The following is a 23721-nucleotide window of genomic DNA, read 5'->3' on the forward strand; positions in this document are numbered from 1 at the left end:
GGCTCCTCCGCTATGAGCCTGCTTCTTCCTCTCCCACTCCCCCTGCTTGTGTACCCTCTCTCGCTGGCTGTCTCTCTCTCTGTCGAATGAATAAATAAATAAAATTAAATTAAAAAAAGGAATACCCATTATGTTTAAGTTGGGTCTTCTTGGGTTCCATATTTGCCAACTCCCCTATTGTAATTTTAATATATTCTTCACTTCATTTTACATTTCCTATATACACATGCCTGACTGTGTTTTCTTTTTTTTTTTTAATTTTATATTATGTTAATCACCATACAGTACATCCCCAGATTCCGATGTAAAGTTTGATGCTTCATTAGTTGCGTATAACACCCAGTGCACCATGCAATACGTGCCCTCCTTACTACCCATCACCAGNTCCATATTTGCCAACTCCCCTATTGTAATTTTAATATATTCTTCACTTCATTTTACATTTCCTATATACACATGCCTGACTGTGTTTTCAGTTGTGTTTATCATACTTCTTTTGCATCTATTCAGGCCTTAAGTTCAATAGTTTTTTTATTTCTCTTCTGAGCTCTAGCTACTAGCTTGTCACAACTATTTAAGTTATGTTATAAAGTCTTTTTGTAAAATTTGATGGGATTTCTTTTGGCTCTTTTATTAAGAGGGAGTATACCACCTAATAGCCTTGTGATTGTGGGGAAATTATTTGTCTGAATCTGTTTCCTTTTATGATGGAATTACCTCAAAAACAATCCTACGAAAATCTGCAATTCTCTTTGCCTTCTGAACACATCTCTTTCATTCAGTTTTGAGCATTCAAACAGTCAATCTGGCTTACTCCAAATCTCTAAAAATTTATAGCTTCATTGTGTTGCAATCCGGCAATCATCATCTCTAGTATCCTTTTCACTCCAAAGGGTCTCCAGCAGTCTCCTTGGGCTAGAAGACTGTTGTAGACAATATAAAATGACATGTCTATATGCCTTTTCCTTAGGCTCCACTTCTGGTGTTTTATAATGCAAAACTAGGTTTCTGATGGGAAATTCCTCACTTCTTCCAAGGCCTATTCACTCCCCTAGTCTCTGCTATGAAGAAAAAAGAAAAAGGTTGGCTATGCATTTCATGACCATGACACTTATTTGGGGGGAAATCTCGAGATAGGAAGTGGCATGTGTTAGCTGTCAGCATATTACACACAGGTCAGTAATTTACCTACATTTTGCAGGTGTGTTTCACATTTAAGATTTGGAACTGTGGACATTTCCTTGTTTGAGAGGACATACTTTTTTCCAACTCCTCTTCTTTTTTTGTAGTTTTCCTATTATTAACCGTAAGTCAAATGTTTCATAAAATTATTCAAACTAATTCCATGTATTTACAAATAAATGTTTATTTACTGCCATTTCATCATCTATTCTAACATTCTAAAATTACTTGTCTGTCTCCCCAGCTCAGTCAAAAGGTCCTTGAGACCTGCTGTTTATTACTGAGTTGTTCTCTCATTACTTTTTGTTGCTTCAAAACTACGTTAAGAATCAGAATAAGAAAAGCACATAGCTATTTTCTCTGGCTTTTTCTTGAATGGGTTCAACTGAAAAATCAATAAATAACCATTTGTCTAGTATAGTTATATTAAAAAGAGTTTGAAAGCCTGTTGTGAAAGTAACATAATGATGATATTTAGAAGTAATTTTTAGGTGTCAACTGGATAACCTCGTAATGACTTATGTGGAAATCATTAAATCTGAGATACAGAATAGAAGAAGGGGCTTTGCAAGAATGAATTCTAATCTATATAGATTAAATTTGATACATTTATTATTTATTATTGGAACAGAACAGAAAATCCAGAAATAAACCCACAATTTTGTGGTCAGTTAGTCTTTGAAAAAGGAGGAAAAAATATGCAATGGGAAAAATACAGTCTCTTCAACAAATGGTGTTGGGAAAATTGGACAGCTACATGCAAAATAATGAAACTGGACCACTTTCTTACACTATACACAGAAGTAAACTCAAATGGATGAAAAAACCTAAATATGAGACCTGAAACCATAAAAATCCTTGAAGAGAGTACAGGCAGTGATTTCTGACATTGGCCATAGCAACAGTTTCTAAATATGTCTCCTGAGGCTAGGGAAATAAAAGCAAAAATAAACTATTGGGACTCCATCAAAATAAAAAGCTTTTGCAGAACAAAGGAAACAATCAACAAAACTAGATGGCAACCTTGAATGGAGAAGATACTTACAAATGATATATCCAATAAATGGCTACTATTTAAAATATATGAAGAACTTATACAACTCAACAACCCAAAAATAAATAAATAAATAAAATAACCCAATTTAAAAATGGGCAGAAGACATGAACAGATATTTCTCCAAAGAAGATGTATATATGGCCAATAGACACATGGAAGATGCTCAACATCACTCAGCATCAGGGAAGTACAAATCAAAACCACAGTGAGACATCACCCCATACCTTTCGGAATGGCTAAAATCAGAAACATGAGAAACAACAGGTGTTGGTGAGGATGTAGAGAAAAAGGAACCCTGTGCACTGTTAGTGGGAATGTAAACTGGTGTAGCCACTTTGCAAAAACAGTATGGAGGTTCCTCAAAAAGGTAAAAACAGAACTACCCTATGATCCAGGAATCGCACTATTGGGTATTTACCCCCAAAATACAAAAACATTAATTCAAAGTGATACATGCACCTCCGTGCTTATTGCAGCATTATTTACAATAGCCAAAATACTGGAAGAAGGGAAGTGCCCACCAATAGATGAATGGATAAAGACACACACACACAAAGACACACACAATAAATATTATTCAGCCATAAAAAAGAATAAAATCTTGCCGTTTGCAATGACATCGATGGAGCTAAAGCATATCATGATATGTGAAATTAGAGAAAAATACCATATGACCTCACTCATGTAGCATTTAAGAAACAAACAGATAACAAAGAGGAAAAAAGAGAGAGAGACAAACCAAGAAACAGACTCTTAACTATAGAGAACAAACTGGTGGTTACCAGAGGGGAGATGGGCAGGGGGATGGGTGAATAGGTGATGGGGATTAAGGAGGGCACTTGCTATGATGAACACAGGGTGACGTATGGAAGTGCTGAATCACTACATTGTACACCTGCAACTAATAGAACACTGTATGTTAACTATATTGGAAGTAAAATAAAAAACATAATAAAAAAGAAATTAATAGTCATCAAGGGATAAAAAGATGATTTATGACAGTCACACAGTGATACAGAAATGATATACTATTAACAAGGCAAACAATGATAAAATATATATGAAATGTACATAAAAAAACAAACTAACCTCAAGGTAGCTTCTCAAACAGAGCTCACTCCCATCCTAGGGCTTTTTTGTTCTCTACTCCTTGTCTAGTGTGTTTTCTTCCCTCAGGCTGTCTTCTCAGGTCTTGATTCAAATATTATTCTCCCAGAACTACTGTCCTCTCTCCCACTTTCTCTTTCCTCCTTCCACTGTAGCTAAAGTAACCACCTCCCACTGATTCACTATCTTTCAGTTGTGCTGTCTTCTTTTCTTTATAGCATTTAACACTATCTGAAATCATTTTATTTAAGAGTTTATAGCCTGTGTCCTACATACACAACAGAATGTGAGTTCCAAGAGAGCAGGAACTTTGCTTTGGGTAGACTATACTTTCAGTGGCTAGGACAAAAGATGCTTGATAACTATGTGTTCAATGAATACGGAATAAACAAATAACGGTCTAACTCTAGATATTTAACATTTGCAGGGAAAAGATGAAGCTCGAGAAGTAAAATGGGGTCAGGAGGCAAATGCTTTGAATGCCAGGCTAAGGGACTTAGGTTTGGTTTTTAAAGCTCAAGAGGCCGCTGATGGTTCTTTAGGTCAAGAAAACAACCCTATAAGATCTACAGTTTAGAAGAATAAAATTCAATGCCATGCAGGAAGGTATGGAAGGGGAGAGGTATGAGACCAAACAGGGCCTGCTTCAATAGTCCAGGTAAAAGGCGACAGAGCAGGAGAATACATTCAAAAAAAGTTCAGAGGCAGTTGGTGTAGTTGGCAGACTCGAGTAGACAAAGAGTAAACAAGGGCCAAAGATCGAAGAAATACATAAAGCCATTTCTAACAAGTGTTTATCACGTCCTAATGAACACCATGTGTTTTTCAGAAAGACGAATACATTAGAGAACTATTTTATAGGCCCAGCGGATGTCCTTCCCTTGAAGTTATCATGAGTCCAACTACTGTTCCTTGGTGTCTGAAACACCTGAGCCTAAAGCTCCAGTAACCAAACCCAAAGAGCATTACAGAGGCTTTGGTCTCGTGTTTCGGACATGTGGTGAGATGAGACTCACATTAACAGAGTTCCAGGGCTGTCTTAGAGTTGCAGGCTTCCTGTGAAGGAAGAGGAGCTGACTGAATACAAATGAGTCACAAATGCCAGGACAGTGGGCAGACGGAGGAAGGCACGCCCAGAGACTACTGGCCTCGGGTATAAGCTTCCTGTACCAATCATGTGGTGAAATGGATAGGAAATGATACATTTCAGCAGGGTTGTATGTATGGCCCCACAACGTATGATGCTGGGTATATGTCTATGGGAATGGTGCTCCCTAGAGTTGTGCAGGATATATCCATACACAGCAGCCCTGAGTGCCTGATTACACACACTGAAGAGTTGAATGAATGAGCAAATCAGAATGAAATGATAGAGGAGATATAGAGGAGAATCATCTGATAGAAAGATTACAGGTGTGACTCATGGATCCAATCAACCATCTCAAGAAACACTGCTATCTTGGACTGAAGGGGACAGAAATAGGATGAAATGAAGGAAGGTTGTCAGACCTCTGGGAGTCTATAGGACAGGCCAGTAGAGCTATCCGTCTGCCCAAAAATGTGGTGTTATTTCTTACATAGCCAGGATTCATGAGTCCAGGAATCAGGGAATAGAAATGAGAGTGGTACCTACTACTCACTATTACCCCTAGTGACCCACTAACAAATTTTTTTGCTTCCTGTTCGTGTGACCTTACACTTTGCTCGTTTAGAGGTCTTAGTTCCAAACAGGGGAATGCTTCCACCAGGAGACACAACAATGATTCCAGTGAACTGAAAGTTAAACCTGCCTCCCAGCCACATTGGCCTCCCCATGCCTCTAAATCAACAAGCAACAGAGGGAGTTACTGTGTTGGCTGGGGTGACTGATCCCAATTATCAAGGGGAAATTGGACTGCTATTCCACCATAGAGGTAAAGAAGACTATATCTGGAAAACAGGAGATCCCTTAGGGCATCTCTTAAGTATTACCATGCCCTGTGATTACAGTTGATGGAAAACTACAACCCAATCTAGGCAGGACTACTAATGGCCCAGACCCTCAGGAATGAAGGTTTGGGTTACCCCACCAGGTAAAGAACCACAACTAGCTAAAGTGCTTGCTGAGAGCAAAGGGAATAGGAATGGGTAATGAAAGAAGGTAGTTGTAAATACCAGCTATGACCACATGGCCAGCTACAGAATGAGTATTGTAACTGTCATGAATATTCCTTCCTTATTTTGTTATGAATATGTCTGTGTGTATCTTTTCTTCCCTCTCTTATCCTCTTATCATGTAACATAAGATATATTAACATTATATCATAGTCTTTAAGTATGGTTAACTTTACATCAGAGTATTTAAGTAACAGGTATCAAGGAGAAGAGTAAACATCATCCAAGAACTTTGCTTCCTCATCTGGAAAAAGGCTTAGTGAATTTTCAGTGGTACACTGGATAGTTATAAGTGTTAGGCAGCAATATGGTCTTGTTATTATCTTTCTATAGAGATTAGGTATGATTTAAGGAGATGCATGAATGGGTACAAAGTTGACAGGGGGTAGACATGTAATGGTTAATGTTTATGTGTCAACTTGACTGGGTTAAGGGATGCCCAGATATTTGGTCAAACTTTATTTATTTTTTTTTTTGAGAGAGAGAGAGAGCAAGCACATGCCATTGGGGCAGGGAGGGCCAGAGGGACGGGAAAAGAGAATCCCAAGCAGGCTCCACGCTCAACATGAAGCCTAATGCAGAGCTCGCTCTCACAACCCTGTGATCATGACCTGAGCCAAGATCAAGAGTCAGATGCTCAACTGTCTGAGCCACCCAGGCACCCGTGGCTGAACATTATTTTGCATATTTATGTGAAGGTGTTTTTTTGGAAGAGACTGATATTTAAATTGGTAGATTTTGAATATAGCAGATTATCTTCCATAATGTTAGTGGGCCTCATCCAATCAGTGGAAGGCCTTAATAGCAAAAATGCTGACTTCCTCTGACCAAGAAGGAATTCTGCCAGCAGACTGTATTTGACCTCAAACTGCATCTTTTTCCTGAGTCTCTAGCCTGCCAGCCTCCCCCATCAGAAGGAGGGACTTGCCAAGCCTCCACAATCACATGAGCCAATTCCTTAAATCTATCCCCCCCACCCCTCCCACCTTTCTCATCCTATTGGTTCTGGTTCTCTGGAGATCCCTCATACAATAACTTTGGCCCATGTAGGTTCTTCTCTTTCTGGACTTCATATATATTTGAAGTATATATGTACTTCACACACACACACACACATTTTCATATAAATATATTTATATTTAATTTACACATAAATATATGTTTATATATTTAAATATATATTTATATATGTATGTATATATAATCTCGCTATTGTTCTTAAGTTGTGTAACATTTAAGTCTTTTCTTCCTAATTAGACAAGAGTTTGCTTAAGGACCAAGATCACAGCTTAAAATCCTTTGTCTGTCTCCCTCATCAGTTCACAGCTCTTGTTAGGTGCTCAAAATACGTTTGCTGAATTGAATTGAAAAACAAGGAGGATACTATGGGAACGCTACCTAGAACTACCTAAGGTCTCAGTTAGAAAGAGAAAGTGAATTCTTCCTTAGGAAGCAGAGAAAGATTTTGTTGATTGTATGATGGTTTCTGGGTGGAATATTAATTATTGGGAATGTTAAATCCTCCCAATATGCCCAGCCTCAGCCCTCTAGCTCATCCAAGGGAACAATCTGGCTCTGTAACTCATGACTGGTAACCTTGTGGTTATTTATATGTAAATCCACTTTACTTTTTCACCATTTGTGCATGCCAATTCTAAGTGATGACACTATTCTATGACAACCTGAGTGTTTCCCCAACACTCTCAAATAGAATCTTTCAGTTGCTAGGCTACTTACATCATGCTTTCAGGCTCTACTGCACAAGCACCAACTGCTTTTGTGACATTGACAAGAAGAGTTTGGTTTATTCCAACGAGGAGGTTCACAAGTGGTTGAATGCCACCACATTTCCGGACAAGGACTCGGTTTTCATATTCCTGACAACATTCTCCCAGTGCGCCAACCACATTCACAAGTACTTCTTCGGGCTGGTCAGTTAAAAGTCCCACCAAAGTTTCAATGGCTTTGTATTCCCGAAATCTAAGTTCATCACAAGAAAAAGAGGTGGAGGGAGAGAAAGAAGAGAACAATATTGTTTGTGGTGTAAGATTAGCTAATAATATTAATAGCACAAAATTGCAAAATGCCAACTGTATGCTCCTTCAGTCCTTACAAAAATCCTGGGATGCAGATACTACCACAATCCCCCTTTTCAGAAAGCTAATTTGAAGCTTTGTAAATAGCGAAGCTGACATCCACATCCAGCCATCCGCACCTTTAATCACATGACACTGTACAGTCTCTAAGACAGCTACAACTTCTTCCAAATCAGTGTCAGTGACTCTGCTATGCTATGGCTCTTTCCCCCATGTCACAGAGACTATTTTACATGAAAATAAACAAAGCAAAATAAGCCTATCTTGTGTTAAATAAGACGTGTGAATTTCTTGTTAAAATCATCACACTGAGGGGCACCTGGGTGGCTTAGTCAATTGAGCATTCGACTCTTGATTTCAGCTCAGGTCATGATCTCAGGGTCATGAGATTGAGCCCCGAGTTGGGCTCTGGTCTCAGGAGTCTGCTTGAGATTCTCTCTCTCTCTCTCCCTTTGCCCCTCCTCCCACTCATGCATATTCTCTCTCTCTAAAATTAATAAATAAATAAATCTTAAAAAAAAAATCACACTGAGACAAAGAAGAGTTGCCTCAGAATGTCCATCATAGAGTATGAGAACTCTAAAAGCATATGAAGAGATAAATTTGAATATTAAATCAGACTGTCATAAAGTTTACAAATACTTTAAAATTCAATTAAATCATTTGAAAATGGCTGCTCTTTAACTGATTAGTTGGCATTTAGATGATTTATCTTATCTTTAAAAAAGGAAAAAAGAATGGAACCACTTCCACCTCTAAGGATTTGGTGGGAAATTCATCCCCTCACCTTCATGGGTCTTTACAGGAAATTAGAGATAACTTGGCATTTATACGGCTGCCCGTAAGTAAAAGAGCCCATTCACACAGAGATTACCTCAGCAAGTCCCTTAGTACTTCGTACTGAGGGAGGTACAGAAAACCATTGCCAGGTGGTGGGATGGGAAGTAGAAGTCTTTAATTTCTAAAAATACCTTTATCCCGCCAAATTAGTCTAGAACAGATGTGTACGAAAACCAGAGGAGTAGCATTAGGATAGACTCTTCACTAAAATAACATTACAGGAATGTGTTTCAATGGCCATATTTTTTTATGCATCTACACTTTATTTAGAAATGTTTATATCTTAATGAGAGAATATGTTAATTGAAGGACTCACTATACACAGCATAGTTTCCATGAGCTAAGAATACAGTTATTCCTCAAAGGCCATATTTGTATCACAGAATATTGAAAGGCTTCTCTTACTTGGTCACATTCTCTTTGCTGATGGAACATTTCCATATTGCCCCTGTGACTGCTGCCAACCGTTCTTTATTGTCAGTGTTATTGAGCAGACTGGCCAGGGGTTTAAGTCCTCCGTGCAGTCTAACCAGGTCACGGGTTTCCTTATCTTCAGCACACTACGCAAGAAGTCAGAGCAGAGGCTGTCAGTGATGAAGCCATATCAAGCTTTCAGTGATTGCTAAAGAGGCTGTCATTGCTAGTGACTATGAAACTTCTTTTCAGAGAGTATTATGTTCTGAAGGGGCCTCCAAGTAAAGTATAATTCTTCTCTATACTGGCAGCCATCTGACAGTGTCTCTCTTCCCTTACATGATTTTGGCAATGTCTAGAAGTTTTTACATACTTGGAAATTCTGCCAAGCCATTCTGAGGTAGTGTGGGCTTCCACCAAGACAGAAAGAGAGGTTGGTAAGAGACCTAGAATGCCACGTGCGTGGATGGAGGATTTCTGTAGTCATGCAATCCACAGTCTTGGGAAAATATAGTGGAGAAGATAGATGAATGATCAAGCTTTAGTCCAAACTTCAGTGACCCCCAAAAGCTAAGAGATGAGCTTTTCTCTAATAGAGTTTCTATGCCCAGAGCAGTGAGTCGTATCAACAGCAAATTATATTCACATATGCTTATCTATATATTTGTGTCATCCTTTGAAATAAATACGTACTGCATAGAAGGTCCCAGCTGATCACCCTTCCCAGGTTACAGAGCAAAAAGATGATAAATTTAGCATAGATATGTTATCATCGGAAGCATACGGTTGGTCTCTAAGGCCACATGATACAGATGCACATCATGCATCATCCATGAGGGCCACCAGAAGAAATCCTCACTGGAATGCACCACAAGGCACCTGTCATGTTTATCTTCTATTTATGACTTTCGGTTCTGGTCAGTTGCAACTTTTAAAAAAATTAATCAATATTTCTAACCAATCCTTCACAGTTACTCATATGAGGGATATATGCAAGACCAGGCTGTATATTCTCATTATGAACTGAGTTGTGGTCCCTTAAAACTGATATATGTCAAAGCCCTAACCCCCATACCTCAGAATGTAACCATATTAGAAGATAATGTCTTTAAAGAGGTAATTAATGTTAAACAAGGTCACTGAGGTGGGCTCTAATCCAGTATGACTGGTGTCCATAGAAGAAGAAAATATTAGGACATGGAGGGAGGAACATGTGGAGACAGAGGGAGAATGACACATGAATATGAAGATGGCCATCAACAAGCCAAGGAGTCCTCAGAAGGAACCAATGTTGTCAACATCTTGATCTCAAACTTGTAACCTCCAGAACTATAAGGAAATAAATTTCTGTTATTTAAGCCACCCAGTGTGTGGTATTTTGTTACAGCAGCCCTAGCAAACTAATACAATCCTCTACTGACATGAACTCCTTTCTCTGACTCTTTTTGGCACACCCTCACTGTGCACGTTTTAAAATGCATTCCTCTAGGAAATCGACTCTGATTTCTCTGATAGGTAGAAGTTGGCGTGGCCAAGTAACCAGCCATCTACTAATTTGTCAAGGCCAACTTTTCTTCTGTTTTCTGGTATACTATGAAATGGATAACTCCCAAAAAGTTAATGAAGATTAAAATAAATTAACAAAAAAATTAAAGAGGAATACACACACATACACATACAAGCACACACTCATTCATCCATCCATCTTATCTTAGCAGAAGATAAATATTCCCAAGACCACCATGTTTGAATAGGTACCTGAAAAGCAATGTAAAGGCACCATGTATATATTTAGCTATTTGACACTAAGTAATTTGTTTTATGAGACAAAGATATATAAGTGGCTTCCAGAAACGTAAGTAATCAAGACATGTCAGAGCAGGTTTCTCCCTCACATATCCAAGTACCGGTCATTAGCACAGGACAGTGGTTCTCAGACCTCTGTGTGCAGAAAAACCCTGGGGGGGTCTTGTTAAAAATGCAGATTCCTGAGTCCTAGCCCTAGAGAATGAGACCTCACATACCACCTAAACTATCTAAACAACACCACGACTGTCTGGTGAGTCCACCATACCTGGTAGATGGCCATGGCACAGTGTTCCTGCAGTTGTTCATTCTCACTATTTAGGTTTTTCACTAGATTTTCAATTATCCTTTCTGCTTTGATTGCAGCTCGGTAGTTCTCCTACGAATACAAATTTAAATATTTACGTGCATAGTGCGTGAATATAAGTATCTATGTACATTTACCAATAATTATGCCAAACAAACTTTCTTAAGAAACACTAAAGTCCAAGATTAACACAACTATAGAAGAAGAGAATTTAGTCAACATTTTCAAAAATACATCACACAGGGACCAATTTAAGTAACGTTCTATTAGTTTCATCTTTTCTTTCTAAAAGACTGCTGACTTCTCAAAAAAAAATCCTTAGCAGTCATGATAACCTTGAAAATTATTTTTCAACTAAAGAAAGTTAAGGTAAATGAAAGCAAGGGGAGCAGAGCTGGCTTCAGTACCTCTGAAGCACATTCTTGCAATGTCCCCACCACTGGAATTAGCATGTTTTCATGAGAAGTCTTCAGTAAGCCAGCCAACAAAAGAATGCCGCCAGCTCTACGAATGGCTTCTTTATTTGCGTAACTCTTACTGCAGCTCCATAATGCCAGCGCCCCACAGCGAGCTACTTCCACGTCTCTGGCATCATACAGACTTGATTGAGCCGGTTCTCCTGAATTCTGTGCACAGTCGAGTAGAGCGACCTACAAGAATAGATAAATACGATGTACATGGGAATCTTTAAGATGAAACAACATACCCTGCAATAGCTACAGGGCTGCTACCAAGCTAATCTCCATCAAAAATAATACTTCTATGAATTAATTTTCATACTACACAGTAGTCCGTGAAAGCAAAGAAACAAAACCTTTCAAAATACCTTCCTCCAGATTTGGGAGTCTTTACATTTCCTTCCTTTAATCTCACCAAGATTGTATTAATATGGCTATAACATTTACATTAGGAAGATTTGTATACTGCATCCTCAGCCTTGGTATCTCAGAAAACTAGGCTCCCTAAAGCCATTAGAACTTTCTAATGAGAACTGAATGACCTGTATATTCTTAAAACCATGAGACCTCTTTGGAGGATATGGCCCTTTACCTGTACTATTGAAACCAACCAATCCACTTGGGACAGCTGCCAGGATCCTTTCTCTTTTTTGCAATAACCAAAGCCACTGGAGTCCTTAAGGGAAAGGCAATTTATATAGAAACAGCAGTATGTTGGGGTGCTCCATAGAGGAAGTGAAGCCAGGGCTCCCAGGGCTGTCTTTATCCTATGCATGTCTACTCCATTCTTCTCTCTCTGCAGGCTGGATCCCATGGATATGTCCACATAATCATGACCACCAACCCTGAGTTTAGAAAAGAGTAGTCCAGACAAAGTAGATACGCCTCTGATTCCTAATTCCAAATTCCTGGGAGAGAAATCTGGTGGGACTGGCTTGAGTCAGGTGGACACACATCATAGTCAGGGACATATGTTTACTTAGATTGATATTCCTGCACCTACATTTCTGTACCTGACATTTCAAGAAATGTTTGAAATGGTTTTCAGTGAAAGGGTCAAGCATACTGTACATCCAGAGGAATGTGGAAACTGGCTATAGGAATAATAGCACTGGATCTTACGGTCTTTCCCTGCCTGGATGCATCCTCTCTGCTTGATCAGGCTTCCTATCTTCTGCCCAGGTTTCAATTAGGTGTGCCTCTTCAGAGACTGACCTCCATCTAATCACCCAAACCCCACTGTGGCCTGGCCCTCCTGCCTGCTCTGATTCTGACCTCCAATTTTGGCTGGGGACTCTTATCTGGATGTCACCTACCCTCACATAGTTAACAAACCAAAAATGGATCCCCAACACTTATCTTTCCCAGATGTGTTCTCAACCTAGCAATTACAAGTCTATTAATGCCTGATCCATTACTGCTCTTTCCTGTTCCTAATTTAGCTATCATTTAAGATTATATTAAAATGTGTGACATTATCTAATTGACTAAATAAGTGCAATTGTCTAAATTTTAATTCTTTGAATGTGATATGTAAACTAAAAATAAATTTTAGTTTTAAGTTATATTTTTTATTCTTATAATTTAATGTGAGAAATTTTAGTGGACAGCCACATCAGCCTACTATATGACTTCATTATTTAAGCAGAATACTGATAATCATAGTAATAATTATCTTTCCCCCAGCATTTTTAAAAAAGATTTTATTTATTTGACAGAGAGAGAGACAGCCAGTGAGAGAGGGAACACAAGCAGAGGGAGTGGGAGAAGAAGAAGCAGGTTCCCAGCAGAGCAGGAAGCCCGATGGGGCTCGATTCCAGGACTCGGGTCACACCCTGAGCCGAAGGCAGACGCTTAACGACTGAGCCACCCAGGCGCCCCTCCCCCAACATTTTATTATGAAAAATTTTCAAACATATACAAAGGCTGAAAGAATTTTGTGGTAATTATACAGCAAATCACGTATATACCCCCTAGATTCTACAATTAACATTGTCATATTTGTTTTATCACATAACTAACCATCTACTTATCCGTCTACCCAGCCATCAGTCTGTCTTATTTTCGAAGCAAATAATTACATTCTATAGGGCTCTGTAGATTACAAGTGAATTCATATGGTTCCCAGTTTACGATGGTTCAACTTATGATTTTTCAACTTTACCACGGTGTGAAAGTGGTAAGCATTCAGTAGATACCCAACTTGGAATTTTCATCTCCCGAGCCCGTGGTGTGTATGTTATGCTGTTGTGATGCTGGGCAGCAGCAGCAGCAAGCCTCAGCTCTGTCAACCACACCATCACAAGGGTAAACAATTGATACACTTAAAACCATTCTGTACCCATATAGTCATTCTGTTTTCACTTTTAGTATGTTTTTTGAAAAATTACAGGAGATACCAATACTTTCTTATAAAATGGGTTTTGTGTTAGATGATTTTGCCCAACTACAGGCTAATAGAGGTGTTCTAATTGGGGCGCCTGGGCGGCTCAGTCAGTTAAGCATCTGCCCTGGGCTCAGGTCATGATCCCAGGGTCCTGGGATTGAGCCCCGCATCGTGTTCGCCACTCAGTGGAGAGCCTCCTCCTCCCCCTTCCTCTGTCTGCCACTCCCCCTGCTTGTGTTCTCTCTCTGTGTGTCAAATAAATATATAAAATCTTTAAAAAAAAAAAAAAGTATTCTGAGCATGTTTAAGGCAGGCAAGGCTAATCTATGATATTCAGTAGATTAGGTGTATTAAATGCATTTCAACTTAGGGTATTTTCCACTTATAATGAGTTTATCGGGACATATAACTCCATTTTAAGTCAAGGAAGATCTGTACACAAAATCTCTAGTTAATTTCTGAACACATTTCATTGCATATGCATTCACGTTCAATGCATATTGATTCAATGCATATTTATTAACCCTTCATATGTGTGGGGTACTAGGGTAAGTGCTGTAAATGACACTGAGATGAATAAGACATGTCTCTCATCTTAAGAAGCTTAAAGTGCGGAAGCGGAGACTGTGGTATGGTAAAAGTTGTAGGAGGAACACAAGGTCTACTCTACTGGTCCTTCCGAAGACGAATGGAAATGCACTTCCATATTGCACTGTATTTTCCTGACGTAAGCGTTGAGCAGAATGCTCACTTATTTCTTCAGTGATAGTTACTGGTATAACCATGTTTTAAGTTATAAAAGTAATACATATACAACAAATTGACAAATGTGGGAAAATATGAAGAAAAATTGGTAGTTATTTCAGAGGAAACCCTGTGAACAATTTTGTGTATTTATTTCACATGTTTTTATAGAAAAGCTGTTATATACTTGTTAGGTAGGTCTCTGAAAATTGGGATCACAGGTGTCAATCGGTTTTTGATCCTGTCAGAGTTTTATATAATATTACATATACGTTTATTCCTTGCTACTAAATAGACTTCTAAAACACGATACTGATAGCTGACTATACCTGTTTCCTAGAGACATACTTCATATAATTTTACTGCTCTCATATTGTAAATACGCTGTTTTCACTTGTCACTCTTATAACTAACAAGGAGATGAATAAGTGTCCACAGCTCTAATAGTCTCCTTGGGGGGCAGTCCTCATGGTGAGGTCACCATAGCGGAGAGCATGGACTACCAGTGCGCTTTCCAGCGGGCTCTCAACCCCCTCACCAACACTGCACGCACACACATGAATATATTCCCACCAGTGCGGTAGGTGCAAATTACATCTCTTTTTTAAATGTATGTTTCTTTGAAAAATAAGGTCACACATGTTTTCTGGCCAGTTGCTAATGTAAATATACAACAATAATTTTCAAGGACGTTATACAAAATGAAGGTTCCCAGAACACACGGATGGTTATTTAATGTCTGGGAGTGGCCAGAAGGACAGCAAGGATTGACACTTCGGTGGCAGGGGTTGTGATGACAATGTCAGCGGTACTCACCAGTTTGGTGATGCCCCCGTGGCGTCTCACCGCCCGTCGGGCTCTTCTAAACTTGGCAACATTTGCAATTGTCTCAGCTGCCAGGCATTTCAGACTCTTATGTGGAGAATCAAGTATATTAACCAAAATTGGTAAGCCCCCAAGGTCAACAATATTACGTCTGATTTGAGGATTATGACTGATTTCCTTCAGGATTTTTAATGAACCAATCTAAATGAGAAAATAGAAGTTAGAGGTGAAAATAAGTGCTTAATGCATAACCAGTACTAGAGTTTTAAAAATTCCAAGTCTGCCTCAAATCCTTCCCCAGTGAAGTTTTTTAAGGAAATACTTTCTATTCCCAGGTGTTACCCATAGCCTCCTTATTTTCCTTCAATTATGCAGACAAACATTCATCATTTAAGAAGCACATACTAATGGAAAAGAACCACAAGATAAACAAGAACAGCCGCAAAGAGAAGAGCCACGAACAGCAGAAGGAGCAAGTTATCAGTGAGACTAGCAGGCAAAGACAAGAACTAGGCAGAAGTGGCAAACATGTATCAGTAAAAAGAGAAGCAAAAGGAGGTATGAACAAGCTTCATCCCCAGTGTAAGGTAAGCCACTCACCTTACATTTGACTTCATCTGTATCAAGTAAATTTATCAAAACTTCAAGGCCTCCGACATCCCTGATTGCCAACTGGCAGGTCTCCTGCGCTAAGTTGAAATCCTTCATTGAGCACAATGCAATCACTGTAGCTGTCTGATTTCCTCCCTACAAAGGTACCCAAGGCCACAGAAAGGTTAAATAAGATCACGCTTCCATAGAAATTTACTTAGTGGTTATGAATCCATGAACTGGGAAATGTGTCTCCCCATACATGGTACGTTAAATTTTTTTAAGTTCTCTGAGTGGGTTATAATTTGTTAAATGAATCATGTAGAGTTGAAGCATGAAAAAGCTTTACAGAGTATCATAAAACATTATTCCAATTAAGAATCAACATTTAAAGGTGGTCTGTCTGCTTTAAACGGCTAGGGCATTAGGCGGTATTAGTACATTAAAGAGAGTCGAGGGGCAAGCCTTGAGAGATCCACTGAGGAATATAAGTTTTATGTCGAGGTAATAGGCGGTCCCTGTAGTTCTTGAACAGAGTACTGTACAATCCAAACCATGTCTGGAAATTATTCTCACAGATGTATGTAGAACAGTCTGGAACAGGGAAAACCTGGAGAAAGGGAAACCATATGGGAAGCAGTCCGAAGATCCCTGCTGGGACCAGGGAGTAAGTGGGAGAAGGGCCACAGGGTTGGGAAGGAGGAGGCAACTCCATTAAAAACTGCAGTTGACTCAGTGTGTGGATGAAGGACAAAAAAAAGAAGCCTTCAGTATGGCGAGCACAATGCTGGCCCAATGTAGAGAATCATGCAATTGACGTCTGCTTAGCTAATCACCAGATGTCAAGGGTAGTGAGGAACGGCTCCTTTAAGGTAAAACAATCTGGGAGATTTAAAAAAAATTAATGATTGATCAGTGAGTCAGACCTGCCAGGAAATTATAATCAGAATTCATTGCAGGAATTTTTTTTTAAAGATTTTATTTATTTATTTGAGAGAGAGAGAGAGCATGAAGGGGGAAGGGTCAGAGGGAGAAGCAGACTCCCTGCCGAGCAGAGATTCCGATGTGGGACTCGATCCTAGGATGCCAGGATCATGACCTGAGCCAAAGGCTCAGCCCAACCAACTGAGCCATCCAGGCGCCCCATTGCAGGAATTCTTAAGCAGTGTCCACCCATCATTAATGCTTTGAAAATCTTCTGAAGGACACAGCATGGTACATATTACTTCTCCTGCTATTGAGACTGGATGGTAAATAAGAGTTCCAGTATAAGCACTGAAATAATTCATAAGACACAAGAGCAGTATTTCTAACGGAGCTAAACATAAACTGTTTTTGTAAAAGGTGCTCATGAAAGATGGCCTTGGATCTCGACCTCAAAACGTAGTATGAATGGCCTCAAATAATCTCTCTCTCCTTTTGGAGGAAAAGACATCTACAAATTATGTTTATTCTCATTTGCTAATTATTACTTTATATTGCTGTATCTATTATATATACATGTTCATAGATATAACATATACACTTAGCACAAAAAATGGAAATTGTATTCAAGTGGCCCAACCCCCTCCTTCATATCACACACGCACACATACAAATCCTCTTGTGAATTCAACACAATGTGTTACTTTTTTAAAATAAGAAACTGAAGTGGGATTGTAAGAGGGCAAGTATCAAAAAGATGGAAAGGTTTAGACTTCAGCCTTTCCTCTTAATCCTTCCAGAAAAGTCCCTCTACATCTCTAAAAATGTTACAGACCACTAGCTTGTGCTGATATCACAGTCAATGTCTGCTTTCCATACTAATTGTCCTTCTGGGGAATCCAGGCTGTCCTCTGTATTCAAGATTAAGTTGAGAATGACATTAAGGCTTCTTTTTATTATTTACATTGAAAATAATAAATTTTGTTCTTATAGCTTCTAATGACTTTTTCTCGATATCAAGAGAAATTTTAACACCACCAATTATCCTACAGTTGGTTTTGAAATATAAAATAGTAAATATTCACTTATTACTTTCAATTTTATAATCTCCCTTGTTTGGGGGTACAGGACCCCCCCCCACACACAAACACACACATTAGCACTTCTGGTGCTTTACTTTTAGAAAAACAGAAGGCAGATATTTCATAAACCATAAAGAAGAATCTAAATGCTAATCATAATTCAAGAAAATAACATAGAAATAAGCAAAAAAATAAAATATATATATAGAGAAACAATTATTTAACAAGGCTCTTTTGCTGAATTTAAATGGGTTAAAAGGAGCCAGAAAGTCCCCCTGGGGTACCCAAAGGAGCAGAGCTGGGCTCCTACATTCACAGTTTAAAAATGCAAACCAGGAGCTTCAGATAGAGAGTTCTTTAGGCAGTGGCTTCAGACTCAAGCGTGACTTGAAAGCGAGAAGACGTCAAAAAGCATGTCATGCCTCAGTCAAGCCAAGAGAGTCCACCCACGCACGTCAAACTCTGGAAAATGTGCTGTCCCGACATTCTCAGTTGCGCATGATCGAGGACCTTCTTGATTGCTATCCTTGCATCATATTTTCTTTGGTAACATTTTTGTACTTACACATTCGGCACAGTCATTGTTTCCTATTTCATTTCGTGGTCTCTTAAATTTTTCTGTTCTAGATTGTTTCTATCTTTTGTGCTTTATTTCATCATATGCATCATAATCAATGACATAACATTTTTAAAGAGTCATATGTGATTTTGACAGACGTCCAAAAGGTAAGAGGTGATATTTTTCTGAGTTATCTCTAAGCCAATTTTGAAGCGAAAGGATGGAAAATTTACATTTATCATTAAGAAGTTAGATCCTTATAGAAAAAAAAATTCTGTAAATCATCAGCTTTTTCTGAAAATCTGGAAACATATTCATAGGCTTGAGAGATTTTTTTAGAACAGTTTTATATTAGGGAAAGTTAGTTTTTCCACATTTCAGGATTTAGTTCTACTCTTGTCACTGACCACACTCCCCAAAGGATTATAAATCTTTCAGAATGAATACCAGAGGATGGGAGCCAAAATATTCAACATACAGAGCCACAAAGGTTAGCCAATTGCTATTCTTTACATACCAGCTATGTCAAAGGATTTTCAAATGTTTGTTCTACTTTGACCAGATGCCATAAACATCTTACTAAGGAGAAGCAGTGCAAATGTGCTTATTTTTCAATTAAATCTCACCTGAGAATATAATTAGTTGCCAATACTTATTTTCACATTTTATCACGTATTTGCATTTGTGAAGTTTTAAGAGCTGGAGAAAACATAATATTATTTTACTAGCTTCTGAAGGGTTTTGAAGAATGCTTCCAATAAGCTTTTCCACTTCTCAAATTAATACAAGTCTTTTGCTCATTGTCTTCCCGTCCCTGCTTCTTCTCAGACATCTCCAGGCTCTGTCAGCCTTCGGATACTTTGCAGTTCGCATTCCTTTCTATGACCAGCAGGCTTTTGTTCATTGTCAAAATCACGTTTCCAACATGCAAAAGTTGAATGAATGTTGCCTTCCTTCGTTTTCCTCAAAATTTCTTTTGGAAAGAGACGATCAGTAGAGGACACGTTTTTCTTTCTTTTTTTTTTAATAATAATTTTTTATGTTATGTTAGTCACCATACAGTACGTCCTTAGTTTTTGATGTAGTGTTCCATGATTCATTATTTGCATATAACATCCAGTGCTCCGTCCAATATGTGCCCTCCTTAATACCCATCACTGGCCTATCCCTATCCCCCACCCCCTCCCCTCTGAAGCCCTCAGTTTGTTCATTCTTCCCTTCCTTCTCCTACCGATCTTCCTGCTATTTCTTATGTTCCATAAATGAGTGAAACCATATGATAATTGTCTTTCTCTGCTTGACTTATTTCACTTAGCATAATCTCCTCCAGTCTCGTCCATGTTGCTGCAAATGTTGTGTAATTGTTCTTTCTGATGGCCGAGTAATATTCCATTGTATATATGGACCACATCTTCTTAATCCATTCATCTGTTGAAGGGCATCTTGACTCCTTCCACAATTTAGCTATTGTGGACAATGCTGCTATGAACATTGGGGTGCATATGGCCCTTCTCTTCACTACGTCTGTATCCTTGGGGTAAATACCCAGTAGTGCAATTGCTGGATCATAGGGTAGCTCTATTTTTAACTTTTTAAGGGACCTCCACACTGTAGAGGACACTTTTCTAAATAATGTTTCTCATTGTTCGAAATAAAATCTTTGAAATAAAAACATATTACCGTATCTGGTATATAGACTAATACCTACCTCCAACCCCCCTACTGCTGATAACAGAGAAATAAACATCTATGAAGTTGAGATGAAGAATATATTCGAGACTAAATCAGGGATCAAGCTGCCTCCCACCACTTTTTTATTCTTTCATTCAACAAACTGCACACTTATTATTCACCAAATCTGATGCCAGGGACTAGAGACATCCTGGGAGACAAAAACAGACCTGGTCTTAGCCTCGTGGAACTCATCAAGTTTTGTGGAAGAAAGATTTTAATTTGTTAAGCCCATCCAAATAAATGAAAAACTTTAAGGAGTGCCATACGGAGAGCGGCACGGGGCTCTATGGAAGCTTGCAGTAGGGGACTTTGACTGGGCTAGGACCTCAGGAAAGGTTTCCCTGAAGAAAGCATGTCTGGACTGAGGTGTGGACAGAGTGGGAGCCTTCCCTGGTGGAAGAGGAGGGACGTGATGAAAGGCACGCCAGTCAGAGGAAACAATATTTGTAAAGCCCTAAGGAGGAGTGGAACATGGCCTGTTTAAGACCTCACGAAGGCCAGTGTGGCTCGCTAAGAGCGTGAGTGGGAAATGGTCCAAAATGAGCGGAAAAACTAGGTGGGCAAAGGAATCTGCTGGGCCCACAGGCCAGGTAGAGGATTTTAATCTTTATTCAAGATTGATAGGAAATATTCAAGAGTCTGGTTTTGGGGGAGAGGGGGACAACTCACATGATTTGAGTACATTTTTAAAAGATCATTCTGGCTGAAGAGGTCCCTGCATGGAGGGGGCAAATGGGAAATGTGGAGACCATGCAGGTTACTGCAGCTATCTAGAGAAGAGGTAACTGGGATTAAGAGGTCAAGGTGACTCATTATGTGTCATAAAGACTTCAAGTAACGTGGTTCAGAAAAAGATACTATAAAGCTAGTAAATGAAACTCTGGTGGGTTACATGCTCACAGGACCATCATTCGGAGTTTGCTGTCAGAGACCCACAGGGTGACAGTGAGGTAAGAAGGCAGGCAGAGTCACAATCAGAGTGGAGAGTGGAGGCCCCTCTTCTGTTCCCGTCTGCAATCAAGGGGCAGTGGGTGAGACCCGGTGAGGTGACACAGCCATCACACAGCCATCCAGCTGGCTTTTAATGTTCTCAGCTCTTTTTCCTCCAAACATGCCACTCAGAGAGCAAGAAAAGTAAAGCCCTGCCAGTGACTGTTTATTAGTGATGACAGAGGGTCTGGCACCTGGCACAGAGGTTGGCTTACAGATACTCTTCATCTCCCAGGATCAGAAATCGTAAAAAGTCAATGCTCAAAGTGAGCGGCATATGACCACGTAAGTCAAGGTAGTAAAATACATTGCTTTGCCTTCTGTTTATTTGCAAACTGATCTTCTACTGATGATTCAGCACTCATAAACCTCAGACTCAAGAGATGAGACTCAAGAGAACTCCAGGAAAGAAAATGAGAAAATACTCTGCCAGAAGAAAAAAGAAATTAGACTCAGACTGTTGCATTACAAGCTTGCTGAGAATTTTTATTGGGAATGGGCACGGAACAATGCAAGCATTCCCTACACATTCCTTTTAAATAGACATGGAACATTTACAGAAATAGATAATCTGCTGGAATGTCCTAGTCACTGCAATGAGGAAAAATTTGTAGCAAATACAACTGCCTTCCTAAAAAATTTCAGAAGAATACACTGAATAATTATGATAATTAATAAAAAAATAGCTCAATAAAGTGACTGGATTTAAGGGCAACATTCAAAAATGAGTAACTCCCCCCATACACTAAGAATAACAAATCGGGGCGCCTGGGTGGCACAGTGGTTAAGCGTCTGCCTTTGGCTCAGGGCGTGATCCTGGCGTTCTGGGATCGAGCCCCACATCAGGCTCCTCCGCTAAGAGCCTGCTTCTTCCTCTCCCACTCCCCCTGCTTGTGTTCCCTCTCTCGCTGGCTGTCTCTCTCTCTGTTGAATAAATAAATAAAATCTTTAAAAAAAAAAAAGAATAACAAATCAAAAGGTATAATTTGAAGAATGTTCCCATGCCGGTATTAGTAAAATAATAATAAGAAAAATATCAAGGAGTAAATCTCACAAGAACTGTGTTGTAAAAGAAGCTATTAAGTTTTACTAAAATACAAATTTAAAAATAAATGAATGGTCCTACCATGTTGCTGAATAGGATAACTGAATGTTATTAAAATTTGCAAACCCACAACTATATGGTCAATTAATCTTCGACAACACAGGAAAGAATATCCTGTGATGGATATTCTGAATAGAAAAAAGACAATCTCTTCAACAAATAGTGTTGGGAAAACTGGACAGCAACATGCAAAAGATTGAAAGTAGCCCACTTTTTTACACCATCCACATAAATAAATTCAAAACGGATTAAAGACCTAGATGTGAGGCAGGAAACCATTAAAATCCTAGAGGAGAACACAGACAGCAACCTCTTTGACATCGACTGTAGTGACTTCTGACTAGATATGTCTCCTGAGAAAAAGAAAAGAAAAGCAAAAATAAACTACTGGAATTTCATCAAAATAAAAAGGTTCTGCACAGCAAAGGAAACAATCAATAAAACTAAAAGGCAATTATCATATGGTTTCACTCATTTGTGGAACATAAGGAATAGCAGGGAGATCGGTAGAGGAAGGAAGGGAAGAATGAAGGGGGATAAACAGAAGGGGGAATGAACCATGAGAGACTATGGACTCTGGGAAACAAACTGAGGGCTTCAGAGGGGAGGGGGTGGGGGATTGGGATAGGCCGGTGATGGGTATTAAGGAGGGCACGTATTGCATGGAGCACTGGGTGTTATACGCAAACAGTGAATCATGGAACACTACATCAAAAAACTAAGGATGTACTGTATGGTGACTAACGTATCATAATAAAAAAAATAAAAGAGATTTCTGATTGGCAAAAAACAAAACAAAACAAACAAACAAAAAAACCAAAAAAAATCTAAAAGGCAACTTATGGAATGGAAGAAGATTTTTACAAATGACATATCTGATTAAGAGTTAGTATCCAAAATCTATAAAGAACTTATAAAACTCAACACCCACAAAACAAATAACCCAATTTAAAAATGGGCAGAAGATAAAGACAGACATTTCTCCAAAGAAGACATCCAGATGGCCAAAGACACATGAAAAGATGCTCAACATCACTCAACATTAGGGAAATACAAATCAAACTAAAATGAGATATCACTTCACACCAGTCAGAATGGATAAAATTAACAACACAGGAAACAAGAGATGGTGGTGAGGATATGAAGAAAGGGGAACCTTCTTGCACTGTTGGTGGGAATGCAAACTGGTTCAGCTACTCTGGAAAACAGTATGGAAGTTCCACAGAAAGTTAAAAATAGAACTACTTTATGATCCAGCAATTGCACTACTAGGTATTTACCCAAAGGAGACAAAAATACAGATCCGAAAGGGCACATGCACTCCAGTGTTTATAGCAGCATTATCAACAATAGCCAAATT

General features: G+C 39.0%; 1 protein-coding gene across 3 annotated transcripts in view; it reads right to left on the minus strand.

Annotated features, from left to right (window-relative positions):
• ARMC4 (armadillo repeat containing 4) overlaps positions 1-23721 on the minus strand; it is a 182709-nt gene that overhangs the window by 109404 nt on the left and 49584 nt on the right. For all 3 annotated transcript variants that reach the window (XM_034643994.1, XM_034643993.1, XM_034643995.1), the window contains 6 exons: positions 15977-16123; positions 15368-15577; positions 11371-11613; positions 10925-11035; positions 8842-8996; positions 7238-7480 (listed from right to left, as the gene is read on the minus strand). In XM_034643994.1, the coding sequence (XP_034499885.1) occupies positions 7238-7480; positions 8842-8996; positions 10925-11035; positions 11371-11613; positions 15368-15577; positions 15977-16123 (1109 nt within the window). The remainder of the gene's footprint in view (positions 1-7237; positions 7481-8841; positions 8997-10924; positions 11036-11370; positions 11614-15367; positions 15578-15976; positions 16124-23721) is intronic.

Source organism: Ailuropoda melanoleuca, chromosome 15 (assembly GCF_002007445.2).
Source record: "Ailuropoda melanoleuca isolate Jingjing chromosome 15, ASM200744v2, whole genome shotgun sequence".
Taxonomy (NCBI): Eukaryota; Metazoa; Chordata; class Mammalia; order Carnivora; family Ursidae; genus Ailuropoda; species Ailuropoda melanoleuca.